The sequence below is a fragment of the Zalophus californianus genome, chromosome 1 (genome assembly GCF_009762305.2).
Source record: "Zalophus californianus isolate mZalCal1 chromosome 1, mZalCal1.pri.v2, whole genome shotgun sequence".
In the NCBI taxonomy this organism is placed as follows: Eukaryota; Metazoa; Chordata; class Mammalia; order Carnivora; family Otariidae; genus Zalophus; species Zalophus californianus.
Window position 1 is genome coordinate 122593100 of NC_045595.1, and position 25379 is coordinate 122618478.

The following is a 25379-nucleotide window of genomic DNA, read 5'->3' on the forward strand; positions in this document are numbered from 1 at the left end:
CTGAGTCACCCAGGCGCCCCAAGTTATATTCTTTCAAGTTTAAATTTTAATATGCTGTGTCTCGTTGAAATAATGTTTCTGAATTTATAGTGGTATTGGGATTTAGAAAGAACCCACTCAGTTACTGTGTCTTTGGAAATGTTTGCAGGAACCAATGATGCCCATGGACCAGTCATCCATGCATTCAGACCATGCACAGACAGGTAAGAATGACACTGGTAGGAACCATTGTTCATCCACAGAGTATCATTTAAAGACTTTTTTAGGTGACTCTTTAACTTAAGTTTAAAACCAGTTATGTTCTGGGGAGGGGGGTAGGGGGATGGGTTAGCCTGGTGATGGGTATTGAGGAGGGCACGTTCTGCATGGAGCACTGGGTGTTATGAACAAACAATGAATCATGGAACACTGCACCAAAAACTAATGATGTAATATATGGTGATTAACATAACAATAAAAAATTAAAAAAAAAAACCAGTTATGTTCTTCACAAATAAAAGTTAGTTAACCCTATTTTGCAGTGGTACTGTCAGTCACAATATTTAACATATACCTTTGGCATTTTAAGAAGACAACTGTGTAAACTACAACAAATGACTCTTTTCTCTAATTCAGATAAATTTCTTCTAAGACTTTTTTTAAATTGAGCAAATCAGTTTTTTTCAATAATGAAACATACTGATTTTGTGGGTCATGTTGAATGTTCAGGTGATCTGTTTTTATTAAAAGCTTTATTATCAGAAGTGAAATTATGTAAAAGACACAAAGATGCAGTATTGAAAATTCAAAAAAGATCATGTGAGCTCAGATGTCAAATAGATACAGAACCTTAAATATGTATCTGTGAAGTTTGGGGAGCAATTAACTGGGCAGAGCGTACTGATCTCAGATGAATCAAGAAAGGGAAGGTGAGGGAGTTTTTCTGGAAGGACAGAATATAGTTTCTTGTTCATTCAAGAGGCTGGTTATATGAAATGTGGGGTTTTTTTTTGCCTGAAGTAGCTTTAAGGAATAGATACCTAGAGTTCAATCTTTTGTCAGTTCTTTACTTGACCTATGTGGTTTGGTAGTTAGGAACATTTTGAGTACGAGGGAAGTGAGGAGTAAAAACCAAAGGCCCCTATCTCTGTGCCTCAGTCATACTAAAATAACTGAATAAGGTTTATAGAGTCACCCTTATAGAAGGAATTGATTAATTTGTGAAGAGAAATATTTTCAAAATACCAAAAACATTTGTTAAAATTAGTACTTGGCTGCTAATTGGTTCTTGCTCTCCCCTCTCATTAAAGGTTAGGATTTAACTCACGAATACATACAATTTATTACTAGCAGACAGGTACTCAATTTTAAATAATGAAAACTTATTCTGAAATAAAAACTTATATCATGAGAACATTTTAAGTCAAACTCAGTTAATGGGTGCTATGTTTTTCTTTTTTTTTTTCCCCCCATGTTTGGGATTGGGTTTTCAGTAATTCCATATAATCCTTCAAGTCATGAGAGTTTGGACCAAGTTGGTGAAGAAAAGGAGGTAAGATAATTAGTTTTATTTTATATTACATCATCAGTTTTTTAATAAGACTTGACAGTTAAAAAATATGACAATTGCTTAGATTTTAAATCATAATGGTAAAATGCAGGAATGATGTTTAATGATGCTAGAGTTTTTTTCTGATTTAATCTAATAATTATTAATTTCATTTAAATTAAATCTGGTGAGATAACTTCTTTTTTTAACAAGAGAAAATAAAATTTAATAGCATACAGGGATAACTTATTTCATTTTTAAAATAGCATAACCTAAAAAATATAATTAAGAATGACGTTTAGGATACTTGGTAGTATTGTTAAGATATATTATAAATCCTTCCATTTTATGAGCTAATTGTTTATTTAAAGTATAATGATAAGCATCTTAACTGCTATTTTTTCTATTAAACATTTGATCAGCTTTTAAAACAATAGATTTTTATTAAAATGTCTAATTAAAATTATATTTTTTTTTAAAAAAAGCTTGTAGTTAAAAAAGATTTATCATGCCTCACACCTTCGACTCCCGCTTTGACTAATGAGAGGCAACTGTTTTTAATCATTTCTAGTTGTGCCTATAATGTTTATACCTCTGTTTTTCAGTTTTCCAACTTTATGTATTTTAGGCCATAAAGATTTAGTTCACAGTACCTCCCCCTTTTCCCTTCTCTTTTGTTTGATAGGTGCATTATGTTTTACTCTTGGTTACCTTAAAAAAAAAACCCAACGTTTTATTATGGAAGATTTCAAATGTAATTAAAAGTAAACAGAGTAGTATAACAAAGCCCCTGTATCCATTACCCAGATAAAACAAATTATCAGTATACAGCCAGTGTTGTTTTGTCTACTCACTTCCTTCACTCCTGTATTATCTTGAGGCACATCTGTTGATTCTGTATTTAATCTCATACTTAGTTTTTTGTTCTATTTAAGTCAATACTTTGACTCTCCTTTAGCTATTCCTTCTTTCTTCCAACTTTCCTCTTTTACATACATATTTATTTTTACATTGCCAAGGTTGTTAACGTTTATAATCTGTCCTGCAACCGTAACTACATCTTCCATATTTTGTTCACAAGTTGAATGAATCATTCAAAAGAAGAAATTCCTAATAATAAGGAATGAATTCTCTATTCTTCTAGCACATGAACTGCTAATATTTCTTTTCAATCCTTGACACTCTTTTACAGCTTTTTGTTCTTTTTGGAGTTTCTCATTGACTTTTTAAAGATTTTATTTACTTATTTGACAGAGAGAGACACAGCGAGAGAGGGAACACAAGCAGGGGGAGTGGGAGAGGGAGAAGCAGGCTTCCCGCTGAGCAGGGAGCCCGATGTGGGAATTCGATCCCAGGACTCTGGGATCATGACCTGAGCTGAAGGTAGACGCTTAACGGCTGAGCCACCCAGGCGCCCCTAAATGGTATTATTTTAAAATAGAATTGTCTATTTAATACTGTTATATAGAAATAAGGTTTTTTTTCCTAAATTGCCTTTTATCCCAACACCTTGCTACCTATTAATTCTGATAGCTTATCTATAGATACCTTTAGATTTTCTACATGTATAATCATCTTGTCAGTGAATAACAGTGTCATTCCTTCCTTTTCAAATCTTATAGACTTGTAGTTTTCTTGCCTTATTGAATTAGCAAGGACCTCTACAGGTGACCAAAATGATGTTGAAAAGAAGTAGTGATCAGATATCATTGTCTTGTTATATATCTCAGAGGAAATATGTAGTATTTCATCAATAAGTTTGATGTTTGCTACAGGTTTTTATTTTATAGATACCCCTTATCAAAATGAGGGAGTTTGTTTCGATTTCTAGTTTGCTAAGACTTGTGTCTTTATCATGACAAGATGTTGGATTTTATCAAAAACATTTTATGACATTTGTAGAGTTGATCATATGTAAATTTCATTAATTTTCAGTTGTTGAGCCTATTTTTCATTTCTGGAATAAACTCCATGTGTGTCATGATATATAATTCTTTTATATAATGGTGGATCTGATTTACCAATATTTAGGTTTTGTTTTTTATTTTCTTTTAAATATTAATGCGAGTCATTGACCTGTAATTTCCCTGTTTTAAATTGGATTGCCTAGTTTTGGTGTCATTTATAAAATGATTTTGGAATTTTTTGTATTCCTAAAAAGAATTCCTATAAGATTGCATTCTTTCTTTCTTTTTCTTTTTTTTAAAAGATTTTATTTATTTATTTGGCAGAGAGAGTGTACAAGCAGGGGGATTGGGAGAGGCAGAGGGAGAAGCAGGCTCCCCACGGAGCAGGGAGCCCAATGCAGAACTCGATCCCAGGACTCTGGGATCATGACCTGAACCAAAGGCAGACGCTTAACCGACTGAGCCACCCAGGCGCCCTGCATTATTTCTTATATTTTTTAAAATGTTCATCAGAAAAGCACTCTGGGCTTGGAGTTTTCTTTGTGGGAAGGATTTTAATTCTGTAATTTATGTCTGAATAGATCTGGGACAATTTAGATATCTCTATTTTGTCTTGCGTTTATGTTATTCTTAGGAATTTGTTTAACCTAAATTTTCAGATTTTTATTGACATAAAGTTTTCCATTTCTGAAAATATGAAATGACATCCTTTTTTATTCCTGATAAAATTTATTGTGCTTTCCCTTTTTCTTCATCATTCTTGCTAGGGGGATATCAATTTATGTCTTTTCAGAGAACTAACTTTTGGTTCTTCTCTATTGAATGCTTATTTACTATTCTAGTGCATTGATTTCTCCTCTGATTATCTCCTTATGCTTTTTTGTCATTCACTGTAAAGTATATCTTAATCTCTATTATGATTTCTTCTTTGATCAGAACATAACTCTAAAGTATACTGATTTTTACATACTTGGAAAATTTTTTAACTTCTAACTTAATTCCTCTAAAAATCAGAAAATGCATTGGGTGTGATTTCTGTCCTTTAAATTTTATTGAAACTTGCTTGAAGGCCAAGCACATAGGCATTGGTATATGTTCCATATGTATTTTCAAATACAGTATGTTTAATAGTTATTGGGTGTGGTGTTCTGTACAGGTCAGTTAGGTCAAGATCATTAACAATGTTATTCCATCTCTGTTACCTCACTGACTGCTTGCTCTTTCTCAACCACAAGGTTACATTATAGATTTGTCTGTTCCTTGTTTGTTTTGTTAGCTTTTGCTTTATATATTTGAGGCCATGTTGTTAAATACATACAAATTTAGAATCATAATATCATCTATTGGATTAATGCTTTTTCATCATGAAATATCCCTTTCTGTTTATAGTAATGCTTTTTGCCTTAAAGTCCTTATGTTAGGTAATTGCTATGTAACAAATAATCTCAAAATTTAGTGGCTTAAAACAACAAGATTTATAATGTCATAGTTTCTATGGGTCAGGAATCTAAGCATGACTTATCTGGGTCCTTTGCCCCAGAATCACATACAGGTGCTGGCAAGGACTGCTTTTATCGCAAAGTTTGACTGGGAAAGAAGCCGCTTCCATACTTAGCTAATTGTTGGCAGGATTCTGTTCCTTGCCACCGGGGCCTCTCTGTAAGGCAGCTTACAACAAAGTAGCTTGCTTCATTTCATCGGAGCAAGTAAGCAGTAAGATCCAGAGGGAGTGAATGCCAGCAGAACAGAACTCAGTCATGCCATTCTCTTTTATAGTTTCCAGTTAACCGTATTTAAAGTCTGTATATTGTCTTATCTTCTTACCATTCTGTGCTTTCTTAATCTGCTCTAATCTGATTTCTTTCACTCCTCTTTATTTATCCTTGTTACCACATCAGATTTTTATTTCTAGATTTTCGTAAATGACCCTTCTCTTGAAAAATCCTTCTCCTTCAGTTTTCATATTTTTTTTTTCCGATTTGTGCTTACTCGTTTTTCTTAAAATTTGCTCTTTGCTTTTCTTGATACTCCTCACTTGAGAAAATTCATACTTAATTCTTATGGGTACATCTGTTGATTGTATGTGGAGGATTTTGCAGATATGTTTAAAATGATTATCTTCGGTCTTCTCTATAAATTACCAGAAGCCTAAGTTTTTAATTGTAAATGAATGAAAAGGCTAATTTTCTCATTCCAAAGGAGCCTTGGTACTGTGTAGAAAAGAATGTTTTCCATTAGTTAAGCTGCCTCATGCTTGTTTTCCGTCTATAGCTTTTAAAAATGTCTCTGAATGTGTCCTCCCATGAGTTCCGATGTCGTATATCAAGCTTCCAGTAGACTCCTTAATCTTGATATCCCATTGTAGCTTGTATCTTCAGGATGAAAAACCAAGCCTGTTATCTCAACAGCTCTGTCAATCTTACCCTGTGTGCACACTTTGTTTTTCTGTCAGTAGTACCTCCAATCTCCCAGTCATCAAAGTTAGTGTCATTTTTTAAATTCAGGTATCTTCATTGCCTCCAGACCCAAAATTTATCAGATCTTAAAGTACCCTTTAACACTTCTCAGATATCAACTTCCCATCACTATCCCTCTGACCTCAACTCATGAATTCATCCTCCCTCTTGCGTAGTTAGATTATATCGTGTGATGTAAGAAAAGAATTATTAAGAACTTAAATCAGAAGATACTGTAAAATCATCTTAGGTATAACCAGGTCTTAGAAATATAATGTATTATGCAAAATTCCTCTAGGTATAACTCTTTGATGTAAATGTTCTCGACAGGCAATGAATACCAGGGAAAGTGGCAAAGCTTCATCCAGTTTAGGTCTTCAGGACTTTGATTTGCTTCGGGTAATAGGTAGAGGAAGTTATGCCAAAGTACTATTGGTGCGATTAAAAAAAACAGATCGTATTTATGCAATGAAAGTTGTGAAAAAAGAGCTGGTCAACGATGATGAGGTAAGCACAATGATTTATTATTTCTGAACTGTTAAATTGGCTTAGGTGTACTATTTCAGAGAAAACCTCAATGTTTGTGTCTTATAATTTCAGTCTATTCTAAATATATGCTTCAAACAGATTACATAAGATAGATTTAATGTAATGTGGTGATTACTAGATATTTAAAAAATAAAAATCAAACCATATTATTACCAAGGGAAAGTATGGGAGCCTTGTAAAAGTTTTTTAGACCGTCTCATAATACTGAAAGATTTATTGGTGGTGTTTCTCTATTTGTATATAAGCTCTTGTTTCATGATTATCAGTGCTTTTGGTATTTAGCCTAGTTACTAACTGCGTATGTGGTAAATGAATTACTAAGAACATTTATCATAGTTTTGATGATAATTCAGTTTGACATAGATTTCTTCCATATTTTGAAATAGGATATTGATTGGGTACAGACGGAGAAGCATGTTTTTGAGCAGGCATCCAATCATCCTTTTCTTGTTGGGCTGCATTCTTGCTTTCAGACAGAAAGCAGGTAAGATTGAAAGATAATGGAATGATTACTGGGCTTCACACATTTTGGTGTTATTACACAATGACAGCTGCTTTCTACTGTAAGCCTGAAGTGGAAGACGTGGAGGTGGACACAACAGTATTATGCTTAAAATTTCCTGCTACTCAGACTCCAGTCAGTGATATCATTTTAACATTGGAGTGGCATTAGGAAATTACCCACTTTAGGCAAAAAAAAAAAAAGAAAGAAAGAAAGACCAAGCCATAAATATCTCCAAGATTCTAGTTTTAGTACTTAAAGTTTCCTAAAGTTTAACTAGAGGGAGAAATCCTAACTTCTTTACCTTAAGTGACAGTTGAAAATGACTTATCTTGCAATTGCTAAAATTGGGGTGAGAGCGAGAGGCTCTGGATTGCTAGTGGTACTACTTTCAAATAGAAGAAACAGTTTACACAATTATACTGGTTCATTTTCTTGTATCTTCTGTGATTAAACAGCTTTCGACTCCAGCTACCCTTTGTTTCCACCAGGTTCCTGGAATGTTTGTTAAGGGTAAATCTATAGAATGCTCTCTATGTTGTAACTGGTCTCTGTAGTATTTAAAATGCAATGTGACAGTGCCTTATTTTGGATCTTGGTTTCATGTGCTCTCTCCTGTATTTATTTATTTTTTTAAGCCTGACATGTAAAGTTCCTGGATTTAAGCCTTACTGATTTTTTCTTATTAAAAAATACTTTTTTTCTCCAAATTTTTATTTAAATTCCAGTTAGTTAACATACAGTGTGATAATAGTTTCAGGTGTATGATACAGTGTATCCACACTTTCATACAACACCTGGTACTCCTTGCAAGTACCCTCCTTAATCCCTACCACCTCTGCCCCTGCCCATCTCCCCTCTAGTAACCATCAGTTTGTTCTCTAGAGTTAAGAGTCTGTTCCTTGGTTTGCCTCTTCCCCCCACCCCACATTCATTTGTTTTGCTTCTTATCTCTCCTGTGTTTTAGATTGTTCTTTGTCATAGAGTATGTAAATGGAGGAGATCTAATGTTTCATATGCAGCGACAAAGAAAACTTCCTGAAGAACATGCCAGGTAAATATGTACTGTTTGTGTTAGATTTTTGCTGGAAGTGGGGCTGGGGGTGGGAGGGGGTGGGGAGGGTTGGAGGTAGGGAATGCTATGGGACTTTTTATGTGCCACTGGTTGAAAAGATTAGATAAATTATTTATTTTCATGCTAGTTTTTTATAAGTCATGTAGGGGCTAAGCTAAAAGTTAGTTTACATTATATATTAATATAAGCAGTTGAAAAGTATAAACAGTGTTAAAGGGAGAACTAAATAACTAAACCCAGTTATTTAAAAATACTTTGTCTATTCAACATCCACAACTGAAATAATTGATGAATTTACACTTATTCATCTAAGGTTTGCAGTGATCTCTGACAGTTTTTCATTGATTATTATTCATATATACTAGAGTAATAGAACAATTCCTCTTAAGCTATTATGTAATTCTGACTATTCTTCCTGTAATTGTAATTTCTGAATTTTTCTGCCTTTGACTTTTTTTTCTCTGATCTCATGCCTGTTGATAAATAAGAGAAAAGATCATTAAATATTATTTACTTGTTTATTTTGTGTCTTTAATTTGATATTATTATATAAGATTATAAATTGCTTATATATTGGAGGAGTTAGGTGGGGAAGGATCATGGCCTTGGATAAGTTTAATTCGTCTGTGCCATGTATTGCTTTGTTTTGTACTCAGAATTAGGAATAATCCTCACCCTTTTGTGTTCCATAAAAGTAATGCCAAAATGAAGCATATGAGTTTGTATATGCATGTAATAAAGGTTAAAGATATTATTTTTATAAATACTTGTTTTGTGGAAATCTTGTGAGGACATTGATTATTTCTGTCAAAAAGAGATAATATCCTTCAATTTTATAAGGTAGAAATTGTACTAATCTAATCTTGGACCAAACTGTGTTTTGTTTTGTTAATTTCCTGTTTTTAGTCTTTGTTAAATGATCACACTTCATAGCAAAGCCACAAATGATATTTCTAATTGTGACCATAGCCTGTATTTGTTCCTTGTTTGTTCAGTTGGACTTGGGGAAAGTAGTTTTTACTGTATTCAAGTGCCAGTTCTGGTTTTATTTCATCTTCACTTTTCTGGGAACCAAAGTGCAAAATAAAGGCTTAGGTTCTCTATGCATAGAATTAAGTAGCTGAGAAGGTATGTGTTAAGCACCTCCAACCATGATCATGGTAACATTCACCAAAGTAGCCATAAACCAACTTGGGTGTTTCGTTTTCATTATTCAGGTCAAAAGTTCTCATTATCACCAATGAGTTAGTGGCAATTCTAAAAAGCTCTTTAATATTAAATGGTATGGTTGTAGAATAATTTAATTCCCTCTCTAGAATTTTGGTATGGATTTTATAGTTTGAGTAGAACTTTTAGTATTTGTTCTAGACCAATCAGTGACTCAGCATTTGGGGAGATCATTTGTCTCTTAGAGAAGTGATGAAAGCTGTGGAAACCCTATAGAAGAGCTATAAAGTACACATGTACATACGACTGTGCCTCCAGTTGTAGCAGCAGAAGTCTAGCCAAGGACCCAGATTAAGAACTTCTGTTCAAGACTTGCAAATTAATAATTTTATGAAAAGTATGAGTTTCATGTAGACTGGAACTTTTATAATTATCTTTTGGGCTTAGATATTTTAAAGTGGTATTTCAATTTGTGTTTTGGTATTGTTTCTAAAAACATTGGGAGAAAAAAAATCTTTTGACATGATTTTGGTGTTTTCATTTGCAGGTGGGGGTAGGACTTCTAGAAACTTATCACAATTTAAAAATTTGAATCAAATGAGTTATTTTTCATTTTAGATTTTACTCTGCAGAAATCAGTCTGGCATTAAATTATCTTCATGAACGAGGGATAATTTATAGAGATTTGAAATTGGACAATGTATTGCTGGACTCAGAAGGACACATTAAACTCACTGACTATGGCATGTGTAAGGTGAGGGAAATTTCTAGTTAATCAGAAGATCTCAGCAGCTCATAAACTTGTTTTGGTAAAATAATAGTATTTAAAGTTGAGGAAATGACTGCTACTTTGGGATACTTTTTGGGATTTTAGCACAAGGACAAACATACATTCTAACCATTTACAAAATTCCGTATTTTCTGTGAGTGTTATGTGTACTGTAATAAGAGTTAATTTCTTCTTATTGTCTGTAACTTTTTATCTTGAATGTTGTGATACGATAGAAATTTTATATTTGGAAATAAAAATTGTCTGCAATCCCATGACTTTAGCATAACTACTTGCATGTCACCTTCCAGTCTTTGCCATTTAATTGTAACTCTTGATAATGCATTCAAGATTTTCCCAGGAAGTCTATCATTTTTTATATTTAAGGTTTAAATATCTGACATAAGGTACAGTAGAACAAAATAAGAATTTCAGTTACTGTCAGGGCAATATCCTTTATTTCTTGGTACTTTATTCTTTTTGTAACAGTGTTTCATTTAAGGGTCGAGTGTTTTTGCACAAAAATGTGTAGGGAGCTACTCTCCTTGTTAAAAGTAGCTGGGACAGAATTATCCTCACACAGTAATATGGCAACAAACATGTAAATGTATGAATTACACTCCCCCATTCACCTGAGGGAAATGCCTCCAGAGGTTGGAGATTATTTAAATGTTAACATTAAGACACTCTAATAGTATTGAAGATTTGACCTTATTATCTGTTCAGCAACATTAGAAAAGAAAATCTTTATAAAGTGTTTTTGCTTTTAGATACAAAACTCAGACATTTATCTTTTTCTTTTAAGATTTAATTTTATTTATTTGAGAAAGAATGAGAGAGCGAGCATGAAAGGGGGGAGGGTCAGAGGGAGAAGCAGACTCCCTGCTGAGCAGGGAGCCGGATGCAGGACTCATCTCCTAGGACTCCAGGATCATGACCTGAGCTGAAGGCAGTCATTTAACCAGCTGAGCCACCCAGGCACCCCTCTCTGTCACTTTTTCCCCCCAGTGGATTTTTTTCTTATTTCAAAAGAAAAATGACAATAATATAAAAGTCTTATAATTTGTCAAAGGAAAATAAAGCTGAACCACACCAAAAACCATGAAGAATGCTAACCTTGTTACAAAGTGTACACATTAAAACAATAATGAGACTTCATTTTTGCATGCCAGATACTGGTTTTTAAAATTATAGTAGTCTGCTTACAAGAGTTTAAAGAAATGGGTATTCTCCTGTATCATTGGTGAATGTATGCATTGTTACAGTCTTTTGGAAAGTAGTTGGTGGTGATGTATCAGAATTCTTAAAGATGTACAGCCATGCTCTTTTATCTAGTACTTCTCCTTCTGGGATATTCTGAGTGAATATTTTGGTCTATGAGGAAAAGTTTATGACCACGGTTTTTTATTATAGTTTGTGATAAATATTATAAATAATCTACATGGCCACTGGTAAGGAGAATGATTAGGGAAATTATGGCATGACTACAGAACAGAGCATTATGAAATCATTAAGATGTTTACCAAAAGTTCATAACAATGTAAAGTGTTTATAATATAACATTAAATAAAGTTCTAAAGTAGAGCATTGTCTAATTCTATATGTGTTGTTCTGTTATGTAGCATTACACATTTATTTTGTTTACTTTTACATATTTTTTAAGTTACTATAATGGGCATGCATTACTTAAACAATGAAACTCATGAAAATGAATTGTATTTCTCTTGCTTGTTTAATTGTATATTTAATATTATTTGGCTTGTTTTTAAACTATCTTTTTATTCTTGATTTCTTATTTAATTGCCTTGTGGCCAGCATATGGTCTTGAATGATACAGGTTCTTTGAAAATATATTGAGGTTTCCTTTGTGACTTAGTATTTGATCAGTATCCCACATGTACTTAAAAAAAGATAGATAATCTCTTGTTTCCATGCAAGGAGTCTCTCTGTCCTTCACACTCTTTCTCTCCTCCCTTTGTCCTCACATGCACATAGATTATACATATTCTCTAAGTATGTATATTATATTTAGCTCCAGCTTTTGTCTAAATCTTTTTCTGCTTACTAAATTTTTTTTGTCTGTATGATACATCATTTTCTGATATAGATGTGTTAAAATCACTTGTCATGATTGGGGATTGTATTATCACTTCAGGCTGCTATATCAATATACTGTAGACTAGGTGACTTAAGCAACAAACATTTATTTCTCACACTTCTGGAGGCTGGGAAGTCCAAGATCAAGGTACTAGCAGAACCAGTGTGTGGTGAAGGCACTCTTCATGGTTTGCAGATGTATCTTCTTCTTGTATCCTCACATGGCAGAAAGAGAGAGAGGGAGCTCTCTTCCTCTTGTAAAGATAACTAATTCCATCAGGATTAGGTCCAACCTAATGACCTAATTACTTCCCAAAGGCCCCATCTCCCAGTGTTATCACATTAGGGCTTCAGCATATGAATTTTGGGGGCATACAAACGTTCATTCCATAGCAGGGATTGTGAAATTCTCCTAATTTATCTATTTTTACTCTTTGTGTTTTGAGACTGTTGTTAGGTGCATACAAGTTTGTTATAACTTTTTGGTGATTGTTCCATTTGTTATTGTGTAGTTTCTCTATTTATACCCATTAGTATGTTTGGCTTAATTTTTTCAATTGAAGTACAAAACCAAAAAATTTATGCCTTAGGAAAAACAACCAGAAGGAAAACATCATTATGGCAGCAGTGCTTGTGTGAGGAGATGGGATATACAGTGCTTCTTTTCTTCAAAAATATGATGATTCCTTTTACTCATACAATTTAAATTTTTGTATTAAATTTTTACTTAATTATAAATTATTTCAAGGTCAATTTTTATCTTAACTCTACCAACATCTAATGAGGACAGGTTTTCTTTAAGCTATTTAGTGGCAACCTGTGATTTTAATAATATGGAAAACTGTGCTAGTGGTATTTTATTTAAGCTTAATATATTACCTATAGATGCTGAGCTTATATAATAGATGATATAAAAGAGATGAATTTAGAAGATAATTTTCTGTCTTATTATATCTTTCTTTTCTTTTCTTTCTTTCTTTCTTTTTTTTTTTTTTTTTTTTTATAAAAGGAAGGATTACGGCCAGGAGATACAACCAGCACTTTTTGTGGTACTCCCAATTACATTGCTCCTGAAATTTTAAGAGGAGAAGATTATGGTAATAAATAAATAGGTGGCATTTTAGCTATGTGCTAGATGGGTGGTTAAATGTGGTACCAATTGCATTATATTATACTATAGTATTTAAATACTAATCTTATTAATATAAGCTTTCTTGATCCCCTTAAAACCTACATGAAAACCCTAAACTATGAAATTGGAGACAGTAGGACCTTAGCAGTATTTGGGGGTACAGATTTGAATAATATTTTATTAATGGCAACACTAAAAGTACTAGGCACTAATACAAGCAGTTTACACATATTAATTAAGCCTCTCAATAATCCTAGGAGGTAAGCACTGTTAATGCCCATTTTACAGAAAGTTTAAATAACTTGCCTGAGGTCATACAGCTAGAAAGTGGCAGAGTAGGGATTTACATTTTAGCCGTGTGACTCCAGAGTCATGAACCCCTAGAAGATTGTTCATATTTCCTGGGATGTTTCCTCCAGGAATCTGAAGAATGAGGGAAAGATTGACTGCTTGTCAGGAACCAGAGGATATATTTATCTTAAGAACACATTTGACTTCTTGGGTTCTGGCCCTCTGATTTCAGCAGATGTAAAGGAGGATGGGTACTTCTGACAGCTGTTCATAATCTGATTCCAAGGTCCTTCAAGGATCTTTAATCAGCTAGCAGAAGATCAGGTTTCAGACCAACAAAAGTTATTCTCAAGTACAATTTAATTACATCCTCAAAAACAACATGTTAGAAACAGATCATGAGTCTGAAATTACAGGCATATTTGGGAAAAGAAACTTATGTTTCATTTCCAATATTTTATTTTTTTAAATTTATTTTTAAAGATTTTATTCACTTATTTTAGGGAGAGTGAGAGAGAGCCTATGCAGGTGGGGGGTGGAGGGGCAGAGGGGGAGGGAGAGGAAGAAGGAAAGAATCCCAAGCAGACGGCAGTGAGCCTGGAACCCGATGCAGGGATCAAACCCATTCCCTGAGATCATGACCTGAGCTGAAACCACGAGTCAGGCGCTTAACTGACTCTTGGGTGTCCCTCCAATATTTTGTTTTAAAAGTTATCTTTTAGGTACCTCCCCTTGTTGATAAGTGAATTATTCCTGTAATCTTCAGAGCCTACCATGATAGTTATAATGCATTTAGAGTTTAGTTTTTCATTATGTTTATTTTTTCATTATATAATAAAATGAATCTCAAGTTACTGACTTTCAAGAATGCAGAATAGATAATTTGTTGCTTCAAAAATTTCTTTTTTGAAGGTTTCAGTGTTGACTGGTGGGCCCTTGGAGTATTAATGTTTGAGATGATGGCAGGAAGATCTCCATTTGATATTGTTGGAAGCTCTGATAACCCTGATCAAAACACAGAGGATTATCTCTTCCAAGGTAATTTACAGTATTTTACAGAGATTCTCTGTGAATAACGTATTCTAGAGCGTGAATGAGGATGGCTCACGTTTTTACTTTGAGTAAGAAAAAGGAAAATAATTTGGACAGTGTACTTCTTAATATGTGAGTCTTCAATTAAAAAAAAAATCTTCCTACCTCTGTACTTTCAGTCCATTTGCCAACTACTTTCTCATACTCAAAAATATAACAAAGAGGTTCATTCGGGTTGTATACCACAGAGATTGGAGGAAGCAATCCTGTGGCTAGAGAGGACAGTCTTTTCACATGGACCCTGAGGGGGAGCGCATAAGTCCAAGAACAATATGGAGGAAAAGTAGGGTACCAAGAATATAGGAGGATCAAAAGGTGGAAAAAAAAAAGGGCCCATGATTAGAAATACAAAGAATCGTACTGGATAAAAACAAGCAGACGCTGAAGTGATAGATGTAATGTCTTATTTTTTCTGCTAGAATGCCTTATGTACCTCATAATAAAAATGTAAAGATCGAAGCCATGTAAAAGTTAAATATAATGCCATAATTTTGTCTTTCTAGTTATTTTGGAAAAACAAATACGCATACCACGTTCTCTGTCTGTAAAAGCTGCAAGTGTCCTGAAGAGTTTTCTCAACAAGGTATAAATTGTATATAACAATCTTTAGTGGTTTATCTGTATATAAATGAAACTATAACTGGAGTTTCAGGCAGTGTAACATTCCAAAACATCAGAGTATATAATTTTTTCAGTTCTGGAATTTGGCTCTTCACCAGAGGGTAATTTGATAGCATTAGATCCTGAGATGAGTTGTCCTTTTCCATTTCAGCAATGTAATTCACCCCCAGCTATACATTACATATGGTGTTTTAAATGTAAGTGATATATATCATGTACACAATTAGAGAAAAATTACAATCTTTGGGGATAGCCGCAATCGTACTTATAGCTCTATTATTCAGTTTTCTTTGGGTTATTAGTCATAGAATCTCATTACTTACTGAGCACTTGGCAGTAGTGTTTCCTGCAGATTATCATGTCAAAACCCTAGATAAAATTCAGAAGAAATGAAATGCTATCATTGGTCTTAAAAAATCTGAAGACCATTCAATTATTTGTTGTGGTCAGTAGGTTAGAAGAGTTTTAGGACCTAAGATTATGATTCTGAATAGTTTTTACTCATAACACTTCTAACACCAAATGTGTAGGTTTTTTCCACACCAACAACCAATTCTACCAACTCTCCAGACATAGTGGGTGTCCTACAATTCATTTTTTTTCTGACACTAACTACCCAGAGTTACCATCAGATTCCAGGGGTTTAAGGGCTCCGTCCCACAAGACTGTCTTCACTTCAGATGCCAGTCACAAGTACTGAATACCCACACTTCTGTGTGACTTGGTTACGAAATTGGGGGTTCCCGCAACCCTCCCACTTCAGGTTCAGTAATTTGCTGGAACGGCTCACAGAACTCGGGGGAATAGTTTACTTACTATCACTGGTTTGTTATAAAGGATACAAATGTACAACCAGATGGAAAGATACCCAGGGTGAGGTTCAGAGGGATCCTGAGCACGGGAGCTTCTGTCCCTGTGGAGTTGGGGTGCACCACCCTCACAGCACATGGATGTGTTCACCAACCCAGAAGCTCTCCAAACCCCAGGGTTCAGAGGGTTTTGTGGAGGTTCTGTGACATTGGCATGATTGATTAAGACCATTGGTGATTGAACTCAATTTCCGGCCCCTCTGAAAATGAAAGTTACAACTCTAATCACATGGTTGGTTCTTCTGGCAACCAGATCCCATCCTGAAGCTATTGCAGGCCCACCAAGAGTCACCTTACTAGCATAAACTAAGGTATAATCAAAAGGGACTTGTTATGAATAATGGCACTTCTGTGACTCAGGAAATTACAAGGGTTTTAGGAGCTCTGTGTCGAGAACCTGGGACAGACCCCAGATATGCTTCTTATTGTATCACAGTGATCTTGGCAGTCATAAATCTTATTTTAAATAAATTGTAGGTTAGAAAGTAGGTTGGTGTGCATTTACCTTCTAAGGTACATATAGATAAGATAATGATGAATTTTAATAGAATAAGTTGAAGCTTTTGAGTACTTTATCTGAGGAAAGATTTAAAATGGAAATCTAAGTGTTAACACACTGAGAAATGAAGGTGAGAGGTTTTAATATTCAAAATATCTTTTATTGGAAAGGAAAATCGTAACATGTTCTCATTCACAATAATGAATAAGCCATGACTTTTTATAAGTTGCAGCCCCTTCTCAGTCTAATGGTTCACATAATGGTTGTATCACTGTTGTATACAGATTATGGTTTGTTGCTGTAATTGGGCATTGGGCTTTTAAAATGAGCCAAGAACCAACTTGTAAAGTTTGGGGTTTGTATATTTTGACCAGCGCTCTAATCTCTGCCAAAGAAATATCAGGGTGCTGCTCAAATGATTCTGCGGCTTTTTCCTCCCATTTTTCTTTAGCAAGGAATAGAGACCTATGTCCACTATAATCACATGATAACTAGAGAGAGCCATGAGGAAATCTTGTCACAAGCTTCAGATACTCATTTAAGTCTAGTGTTGTACTATGTAGAAATGAAAGGTAGCCCATTCTGATTTCAGATATAAAGGTATCATGTAATAGACACGAAACCCAGGCAGGTCACAAAGATGATTTATTCTAAAGCATGATGTCCACTTACTTCTTGAAACATTTCTTCCCACCATAGGACCCAAAGGAACGATTGGGTTGTCATCCTCAAACAGGATTTGCTGATATTCAGGGACACCCATTCTTTCGAAATGTTGATTGGGATATGGTATGTAAATTTTCATTGTTTTCTATGTTAGGTTTCATTATTATCTTGGGCCAAATTTTCTTTTCTTTTTTCTTTTCTTTTCTTTTCTTTCTTTCTTTCTTTCTTTCTTTCTTTCTTTCTTTCTTTCTTTCTTTCTTTCTTTCTTTCTTTCTTTTTTTTAAAGATTTTATTTATTTATTTGACAGAGAGAGACACAGCGAGAGAGGGAACACAAGCAGGGGGAGTCGGGGAGGGAGAAGCAGGCTTCCCATGGAGCAGGGAGCCCGATGCGGGACTCGATCCCAGGACCCCGGGATCATGACCTGAGCCGAAGGCAGATGCTTAACGACTGAGCCACCCAGGCGCCCCCAAATTTTATTTTCTTAAAAGAATGTTGAAAAACAAATATATCACAGCTTCCAGTAACTTAAAACCACTCTCTAAAGTGCTTTTTAAAAAGCTTTTAAAACGGTAAAAGCTTAGAATATTAATTTAATGGAGCAGGTTGTAAAATTAGTAAAGCCTGCATCAGTGTTCAGTTTTGTAAATGATTTCCATCCTTGTGAATACTGTAGAGCCATTGCTAAGAACTCACTGGGATAGGCCAAGGAGGCATCTGAGGGCAGAGGAGAAATGTAGAGGTGGAATTTTTCTGAGAACGTAGGCTTGAGCTGTCATCTAATATGTCTTTTCTAGATGGAGCAAAAGCAGGTGGTACCTCCCTTTAAACCAAATATTTCTGGGGAATTTGGTTTGGACAACTTTGATTCTCAGTTTACTAATGAACCTGTCCAGCTCACTCCAGATGATGAGTAAGTAATTCTGTAGACTGAAATATTTCTAAAGTTCTTGGGAAGTTTCATTGTTAGTGGCTACACAGTGCTTCATTATGAGATTATAGTACACTTTACTTAGCCATTCAGTTATGGGATTATTTCAATCTATGACACTCTTATAAATTATAACAACTGCCCTCTTCTACTTCCCCTTCTGTGCCTCGCCTCGAATTCTCACGACAGCCTTGTGAATCTATTTACGGTCCTCTTCGTCTTACAGACCAGGAAACTGAGGCTCGGAGAGGGGAAGCAGTTTTGCAGTTGCCAGGCGGCTGCCAGGCGGCAGCATCAGGACGCAAGCCCCAGTCTGCCCAAGTCCCACGCACTTGCACTGCCCTGGACTTCCCTGTTGTGCAGGCCGCTGTCTTTGTCAGAGTCCCTGCGTGTTACCTTGAGATAGATTCCTCGAAAGGGTATTAGTCCAAGGGGATCAAATGTTTCAAGCTCTTGATATGTATTGCCCAATTGCTTTTTAAAAAGATTACATTACCCTCCCAAGTCCAGCCAGCAGTGAGCTGACATATTTTTTATGTTTATGTTGCATCTTTTAAAAGTATGGTTTAGAGTAATTTGGGGACATTTGATCATTTACCTGTCATTACAGATTCGTTCTCTGATCTCGAGGAGGCCCTTCCTCCTCGGCAGTATTTTTACTCGCATCTTGTTAATTCCTACCACATTCCTCGTCAACTGTTCCAGACTGTCTCCACATTTTAGAAGCCTTCAGTCCTACCCCCATAACCCCCACTGTTAGTGGATCAGCCTTGCCTTACCTTGACTGCAAGGAGAGGACCCCCCCGTGGGAGCCTGCTCCCTTTTCAGATCTCACCAGACCACCTCGCGGCTCACAGGTGCTCTCTTGAACCTCCTCTTCCTTCCTTCCTGTGCTTGGGTGTCCCTCGCTTGCAGGGGGTGCCCCATGGCCCTAATCTGTCTCCTTAGCTTCTGCCAGGATCTCATTTTGTTAGTTGCGTCCATTCATCCACCTCCTTTAATTTCTCTTTCTCCGCTGCATTTCTGCTACTTACCTACATGCCCAGAAATCCTAGTTTTTCCCCTGAACCTTAGCACATCTTTGAACCATCACATTTTCTTCCTTCATTTTTTCCAAAATAGTTAATAGAATCTCATGATAAAAGAAAAATAGATAAGCAGTATCTCTATCAGACTCCTTGAGAATAGTCAGCGTTGACTGGGGCTTTCTTACTACCGGCACTTTAACTCCTTACAGTTTAACCTGTTCCTTCAGTATCTGAAGGTTGAATTGACTTGTTCATTTCTGATTTTTAAAGCGTATTCTGATCAGTCCTCATCTCCCCTGATGTCTGTACAGCATTTGGCGCTTACGGCCTTGCTTTGGTTGGCACTACCCCTCCTGGTTTTGCTGCATCTCTGTGACCACTTGTCACCCTTTTATCCCTGTCCCCTGGAGACTGGGCTCTTCCACAGTTCCGTTCATGACAGCCTTCTCTTTGCTATATGCAGTCTGTGCCTTGGAGAGTTCAGCCAGCCCCACAGTATTGATACCAGCTATTTAAATGACACCCGGCTAAATTGGGAAACAGTTGTTGAGCAAAAGGCAGTGTACTAAGTACTAGGCATTCAAAGACGATTAAGATGGAGGTCAGTCTCACGAAAAGCTTACCATCTCCTAAAGGAGAGAGAGATGTACCAATATAATTACTTCTGACAGTGTCATGTATTAGAAAGAACACCAGATTCAATCAAAGGATAGGAATTTGAGTCTTGACACCACCTCTTACCAACTGGGTAACCTGGGTTTGACTTTCTTTCTTTCTTTCTTTTTCTTTTTTTAAGATTTTATTTATTTGACACACACAGAGAGAGCACAAGCAGAGGGAGAAGCAGGCTCCCCACTGAGCAAAGAGCCCGATGCGGGACTCGATCCCAAGACCCTGGGATCATGACCTGAGCCGAAGGCAGACGCTTAACGACTGAGCCACCCAGGTGCCCCTGGGCTTGAATTTCCTAACTTTTCTGAGCCTGTTTGTTCTCTTACTGCCTACGTCACAAGGCCACTGTGAAGAATAAATGAACGACAGTTCTGAAGCACCTAGCCTCCACCCAGTATCTATTCTGAGCTGCATTTCTGTCTGCTTGTGTAAACATCTCCCCTAGTTCGTCAGATAAGCACCTCAAACATACGAAATCTAAAATACCTTTAGTAACGACTCTTGGGGTGCCTAGCTGGGTCAGTCAGTGGAGCTTGTGACTCTTGATCTCCGGGTCGTGATTTCGAGCTCCATGTTGGATATAGAGATGAAAAAAGAGAGGAAGAAAAGAAAAGTAATGATTCTTTATGGTCTCTTTTTCTGTTGTTCTCAATCAATTCCTTGTTTTTATTTACCTTTTTCTGCTCATCATGCCATCACGTATTCGTTCAGATTCAAAATGTCCGTGATTATTGACTCTTCCTTTTTCTTAACAAACTATAACACACTCAGCTACCAAGTCCTTGTCTCTTCTCCCCTTACTTCATTACTTGCATCAGATCCTTCATTTCCATTCCCATTGCCCTGAGTCTAGTTCACATCTCTTTTAGATCATACCCAGAATATTACACCATCTTCCTCATTGGGCATCTTCTTTGCTTTGCCACCCATTCCACACATCTCAGTAGCACCCCCTTGTCGGAAGCCTCCAGGAACCTCCTGCTTGCCTAGCAGATAAGATCTGTCCCCTTGGCCAGCAGTTATGGCCTCCCACCGTCTCCTGCCTGACTCCCCGGTCATCTCTCACTGTGCTCTAGCACAAATGCTGTGCTCTGACCAGTCTCCATTACTCTGCGTTCTCTGGTAGAGTGCTCTGACCTTCGCTCATGGCATTCCTCTGTCTGCACCCTTCATTTTTACATACGGGAGTCTTCTCCATCTTTCTGAGCTACCTCAGATGCAGCCAGATCTTCGATGAATCAAGGTGAAACTCTTCCGTGTAAACGTCACCAGCTGCTTTGAGCTAGCCATTACCTTCCTTCCAGATCATCTGTCATTTGACATGCTTCTGTTCCTGTGCTTTCAACTCGAATAAATTACTTGCATTTTTCTCAGACCCAACATCATCTTTCATAATTCCATTTGATGTTTATACAATGAATGCTGGCATTCTCGATTTCTCTAACTAGAAGTCACCCTTTGTTTTTTTCCAAACTGTGGTTAGATCAAGACTTAGCTGTCCTATATGAAATTTAGCAGGTACTGCTTTCTCTTGTAGCTTTTCATTATATGAGGTACCTTCCCTCCTTAAAGGAAGGGACTATATCCTGTGTAACTTTGTGCACTGCAGTATGTTGTGTGCATTTAAGTATTAAAATATTCAATAGTACTACTCTTACTGCATATTAAATTAGAAGCTCAGTATAGCAGAATGCCAACATCTCTACTACCTCCCCGCAGTATCTGCTCCTTTTTTCAGGTCTGTGTACCTGTCCCTATTATTGCCTTTTCCTTTCAGTTAACTTCTCCTGGGCCTTGTCATCACCATCTTCCTGTTGAGGTGATGACTAAATTGAATGCTAATTCAGACCTGGATGTTCACCTATAAATATGAATGTTCAGGTCAAAAGTTAAAATTAACTAGACTTGTGACAGTTTGTGACTTTTTTATTCCTAGCCTTCAATTTTGGACCACCTTTTAGTTCCAAACTTGCCTGTGGGATTGTTAGTCTTCTTTTCTTTTCAGTACTCTTGATTCTTCTAGAAAATGTTTTGGAACTAATCTAAACACTTAGAGATTTTTTTTCCCCATAATCTATGGAAATTAGCCTTATTTTTTGTTTTTGTTTTATTTTTTCCTAAGATTTTATTTATTTGACAGAGAGCACGAGCTGGGGGGAGGGGCAGAGGGAGAAGCAGGCTCCTCACTGAGTAGGGAGCCTGATATGGGAACTCAATCCCAGAACCCCAGAACCTCATGACCTGAGCAGAAGGCAGACGCTCAACCAGCTGAGCCACCCAGGCGTCCCTGCCTTTTTTTTTTCATTTTATTTTACCAATTAAATAAAAAGTTGAAGAAATCTAGATTATGAAAATTAATTTATTTTTCTCTCAACAGTGACATCGTGAGGAAGATTGATCAGTCTGAATTCGAAGGTTTTGAGTACATCAATCCTCTTTTGATGTCTGCAGAAGAATGTGTCTGATCCTCATTTTCCAACTATGCATTTTGCTTGTGTTGCCATTTAATGCATGAATAAACTTGTTACCAGCCTGGATACCATGAACCATTTTATATTTTTCACCTACAAAAAAGCACTCAGTATCTTCTGTTATTGGCTGTAAGAGTCAATTATTACATCTAACTATGAAAAAGAAAATGAAACTAGTTTCCAGACAGTCGTGTCAACACTTAACTATACTGGTAATCCAGCAGCCTACTGATGAGTAATGAAGTTGTCCTTTTGTTTAAAGGAAATACTTATACTGCTTTTAAACAGCGTATCCGTTGCATTAAGGCACCTGGTGGGATTACGTCGTAAGCCTCCCGTGATTTTTTTGTCATTCTTCGTTCACTTCACCTTGAAGTGTTTAATTTTGATATAAAAGAATAATTCAAAAAACAACAATTTATTATATTACCTATTTCTGAGTTGTGTTTAAAAATTCAGCTGTAAATTTTATTGCCTTGGATAATTATTGATTTTTAAGGCAACAGTTATTAAAGTGGTAATAAAAGATGTCACTTGCTTAGAATTAGGGATACAGATTCTCCTTGAGGGAAAAAAATGGGCATATTTTATTAAGTATCAGATTCCAAATCATTAGCTGTTTCTGAAAAACTGATGAGAGTGATTTCTTTAGTATATGGGCATTAACTTCTGAGCTTACCCAGTTAGCCAGAACTTTAACTGGAATGTTAATAAATATCACTCAAAGAGCCCAGGATGCATTTGAATGGAGCATTTTTCAGTATGTAGAAAGAAAAAAAATAGAAATTTAAAATAGATACCGAAAAGTAAGATGGTGAGATTTCTTTCCTTATTAGCAAATCCCACAGTTATTTTTTGTGATTTGATTTAAATAATAAGGAAACAGTCATTATCAGACTTGTAAAAGCATTCCATTATCCAGTGGAGACAGAACGTATGCTATTTTTTCCTTATAATTTAGTATACAGAAAAAGTATTTATCTTCCAAATAGTGTCTTAACCATACTCACTTGACCATACTCACTTCTTCACCAAAGCCCCATTATCCGTACTTTTGGACCCTTTTTATGGAGTCTTCAGTGAAATTTTAAAAAATAAGGTAAACATGAATAAATATTAAGGACATGCATGTACATACCCCACAGTTCCAGCTCCTTAAGTGAGTTTTTATTAAGTAGGTAACACATGTAAAAAAGTGGAATACATTTCAGGGGCAGAGTTCTTCAGATTATTTTTTATTAATATTAGTGTTTAGCAATTTATTATTTAAAGGGATGCCAATGATAGCATCTGTTTATTTTGAATATTTTTTTTAATATAAAGGGATGTAAAAAGTAACCATAATCATCTAAATTACTGTCTAATCTTAGTAAAATTGAATTTTGGGGAAAGCTGTCTAGTCTTACATTTAGAATGATTTAAAATTTATAGGCATTTAATAAATTATCTCTTTTGGATGCTACGTTTTATTAGAAATGTAAGTTTTCTGAAGTTTCTGGCCATATACTCATTTTTCTTTAAATAACTAAATCTGAAAGCAATGAAAACCTCAAAGGAAAAAGTTTATATACATTCCCATGTTTATGTAACAGGTATATATGTTTTTCTTAATACCTGAAACTTGTTTTAAGAAACAGAATTCACTGCAAACCATAAACTCATAGAAAATTCTGACATATTAGAAATATATTTATGATCTTGCTTTTAAGTGGTACTGTTTCCCTAGGGCATTAGTTCTCAAATTTTAGAATGGGGAACAATCACCTGGAACATTTGTTTAAAATGCACATTGCTGGGCCCACCTTAGAATTCTGTTGGGTCTTTGGACCTTATTTTGAGAAACACTTTCTTTGAGCTATTCTTTTATTTTGTCCTGTAGTTATACATTAGAATATTCATGATAAGTTTTGAGAAAGGGGTAGGCAGTGAGTTACTATCTTATCTACAATTTTAAATAAATTTTGAATGACTTCTTCAAGTTAGATATCTCCCTTCCCTGCAAAATCCCATCTGTTTTCTATCAGTAATGTTACAAATGATGAACATTTTTCTGTGATGAGGTTTTAACCATTATTCAGGGTGGTCTTTTGTTTTTAAATATTTTTTTTAACTAATAAGATTTACCATGTATATTTTATACAAAATTGCATTACAAATATGTTTTTAATTGTGTTCTGTTTTTTGTAGTTTTTAAGTGCCATGCCAATTCCTTTTATATTATATAGAAGTTCTTTCAAAATACTCAACGGGAATAAGGCAGTTGACAGAATGGTTAGAATTTTGGTGTTCTAAGAAAAAACTTCTTTTGCATAAGCACGTCTGTGGTCAGATCATTTTATGTGTATGCAGCCTGAATTGCATATCAGGTATTATGCTTGTTTGGTACCTGTATATTTACTTTTTAAATTTTGTTTTGTTTTGATTTTTGTCATGTAGAATACTGCCTTGGTCATCATAATGTAATCTGTATTTGTGTACCCTTTTTTTTACTTTAAAATCTTTAAATAAAATGTTTAATACTCATCAAGACTGGAACAGGTTTAATATGTAGCATTTTAGAAATTTGCGTAAGCACAGGGTGCATCAAAATTTGTTCAAGAAGGAAAGTAGAAATTTTAGAGTTCGGAATTTTGCTTTACTTAAAGCAGCATTCTGGTGGTACTAATGCCAAATCACAGACATTCATAAAATATCGTTCAGTGTATTTTTAAACTCACTCTTCTATCCATCCCTGCTTATTGGAAAACAAATTAGTAAAAAAAAAATCAGCTGTGAACGTAGAGCATTTTAACTAGCTTTAAAACTGAAGCAAATTTAAACAGATTCAGAACAGGTTATTCCCAAATTATGTTGTACAGTGACCTAAAGTTCCAGAACTCCTCCTTTCTCAGATGTAGCTGGTGTCTATAAAAGGTATGAGCCTGGCGCCCCACACTTACAAACCTCTTTACCATAACTTAATGTCTCCTTCCCTTCACAAGGAGAATAAAATCTTAAGTGCCTTTACTTTATTTCTCAGTGGACTTGTCAGAGAGCTTGGGCTTGTATATTAAAAC

At 35.5% G+C, this 25379-nt stretch overlaps 1 protein-coding gene across 2 annotated transcripts in view; it reads left to right on the forward strand.

Annotated features, from left to right (window-relative positions):
* PRKCI (protein kinase C iota) overlaps positions 1 to 24846 on the forward strand; it is a 66167-nt gene extending 41321 nt beyond the window's left edge. Inside the window, exons 7-18 of one of the 2 annotated variants that reach the window (XM_027583388.2) lie at positions 149 to 203; positions 1473 to 1531; positions 6222 to 6398; positions 6827 to 6924; positions 7910 to 7996; positions 9803 to 9938; positions 13060 to 13147; positions 14386 to 14511; positions 15069 to 15148; positions 17254 to 17343; positions 18019 to 18134; positions 22230 to 24846. In XM_027583388.2, the coding sequence (XP_027439189.2) occupies positions 149 to 203; positions 1473 to 1531; positions 6222 to 6398; positions 6827 to 6924; positions 7910 to 7996; positions 9803 to 9938; positions 13060 to 13147; positions 14386 to 14511; positions 15069 to 15148; positions 17254 to 17343; positions 18019 to 18134; positions 22230 to 22317 (1200 nt within the window). In that variant the 3' untranslated portion in view covers positions 22318 to 24846. The remainder of the gene's footprint in view (positions 1 to 148; positions 204 to 1472; positions 1532 to 6221; positions 6399 to 6826; positions 6925 to 7909; positions 7997 to 9802; positions 9939 to 13059; positions 13148 to 14385; positions 14512 to 15068; positions 15149 to 17253; positions 17344 to 18018; positions 18135 to 22229) is intronic. The other variant, XM_027583389.2, reaches the window with a different exon arrangement.
* Positions 24847 to 25379: the final 533 nt, after the last annotated feature.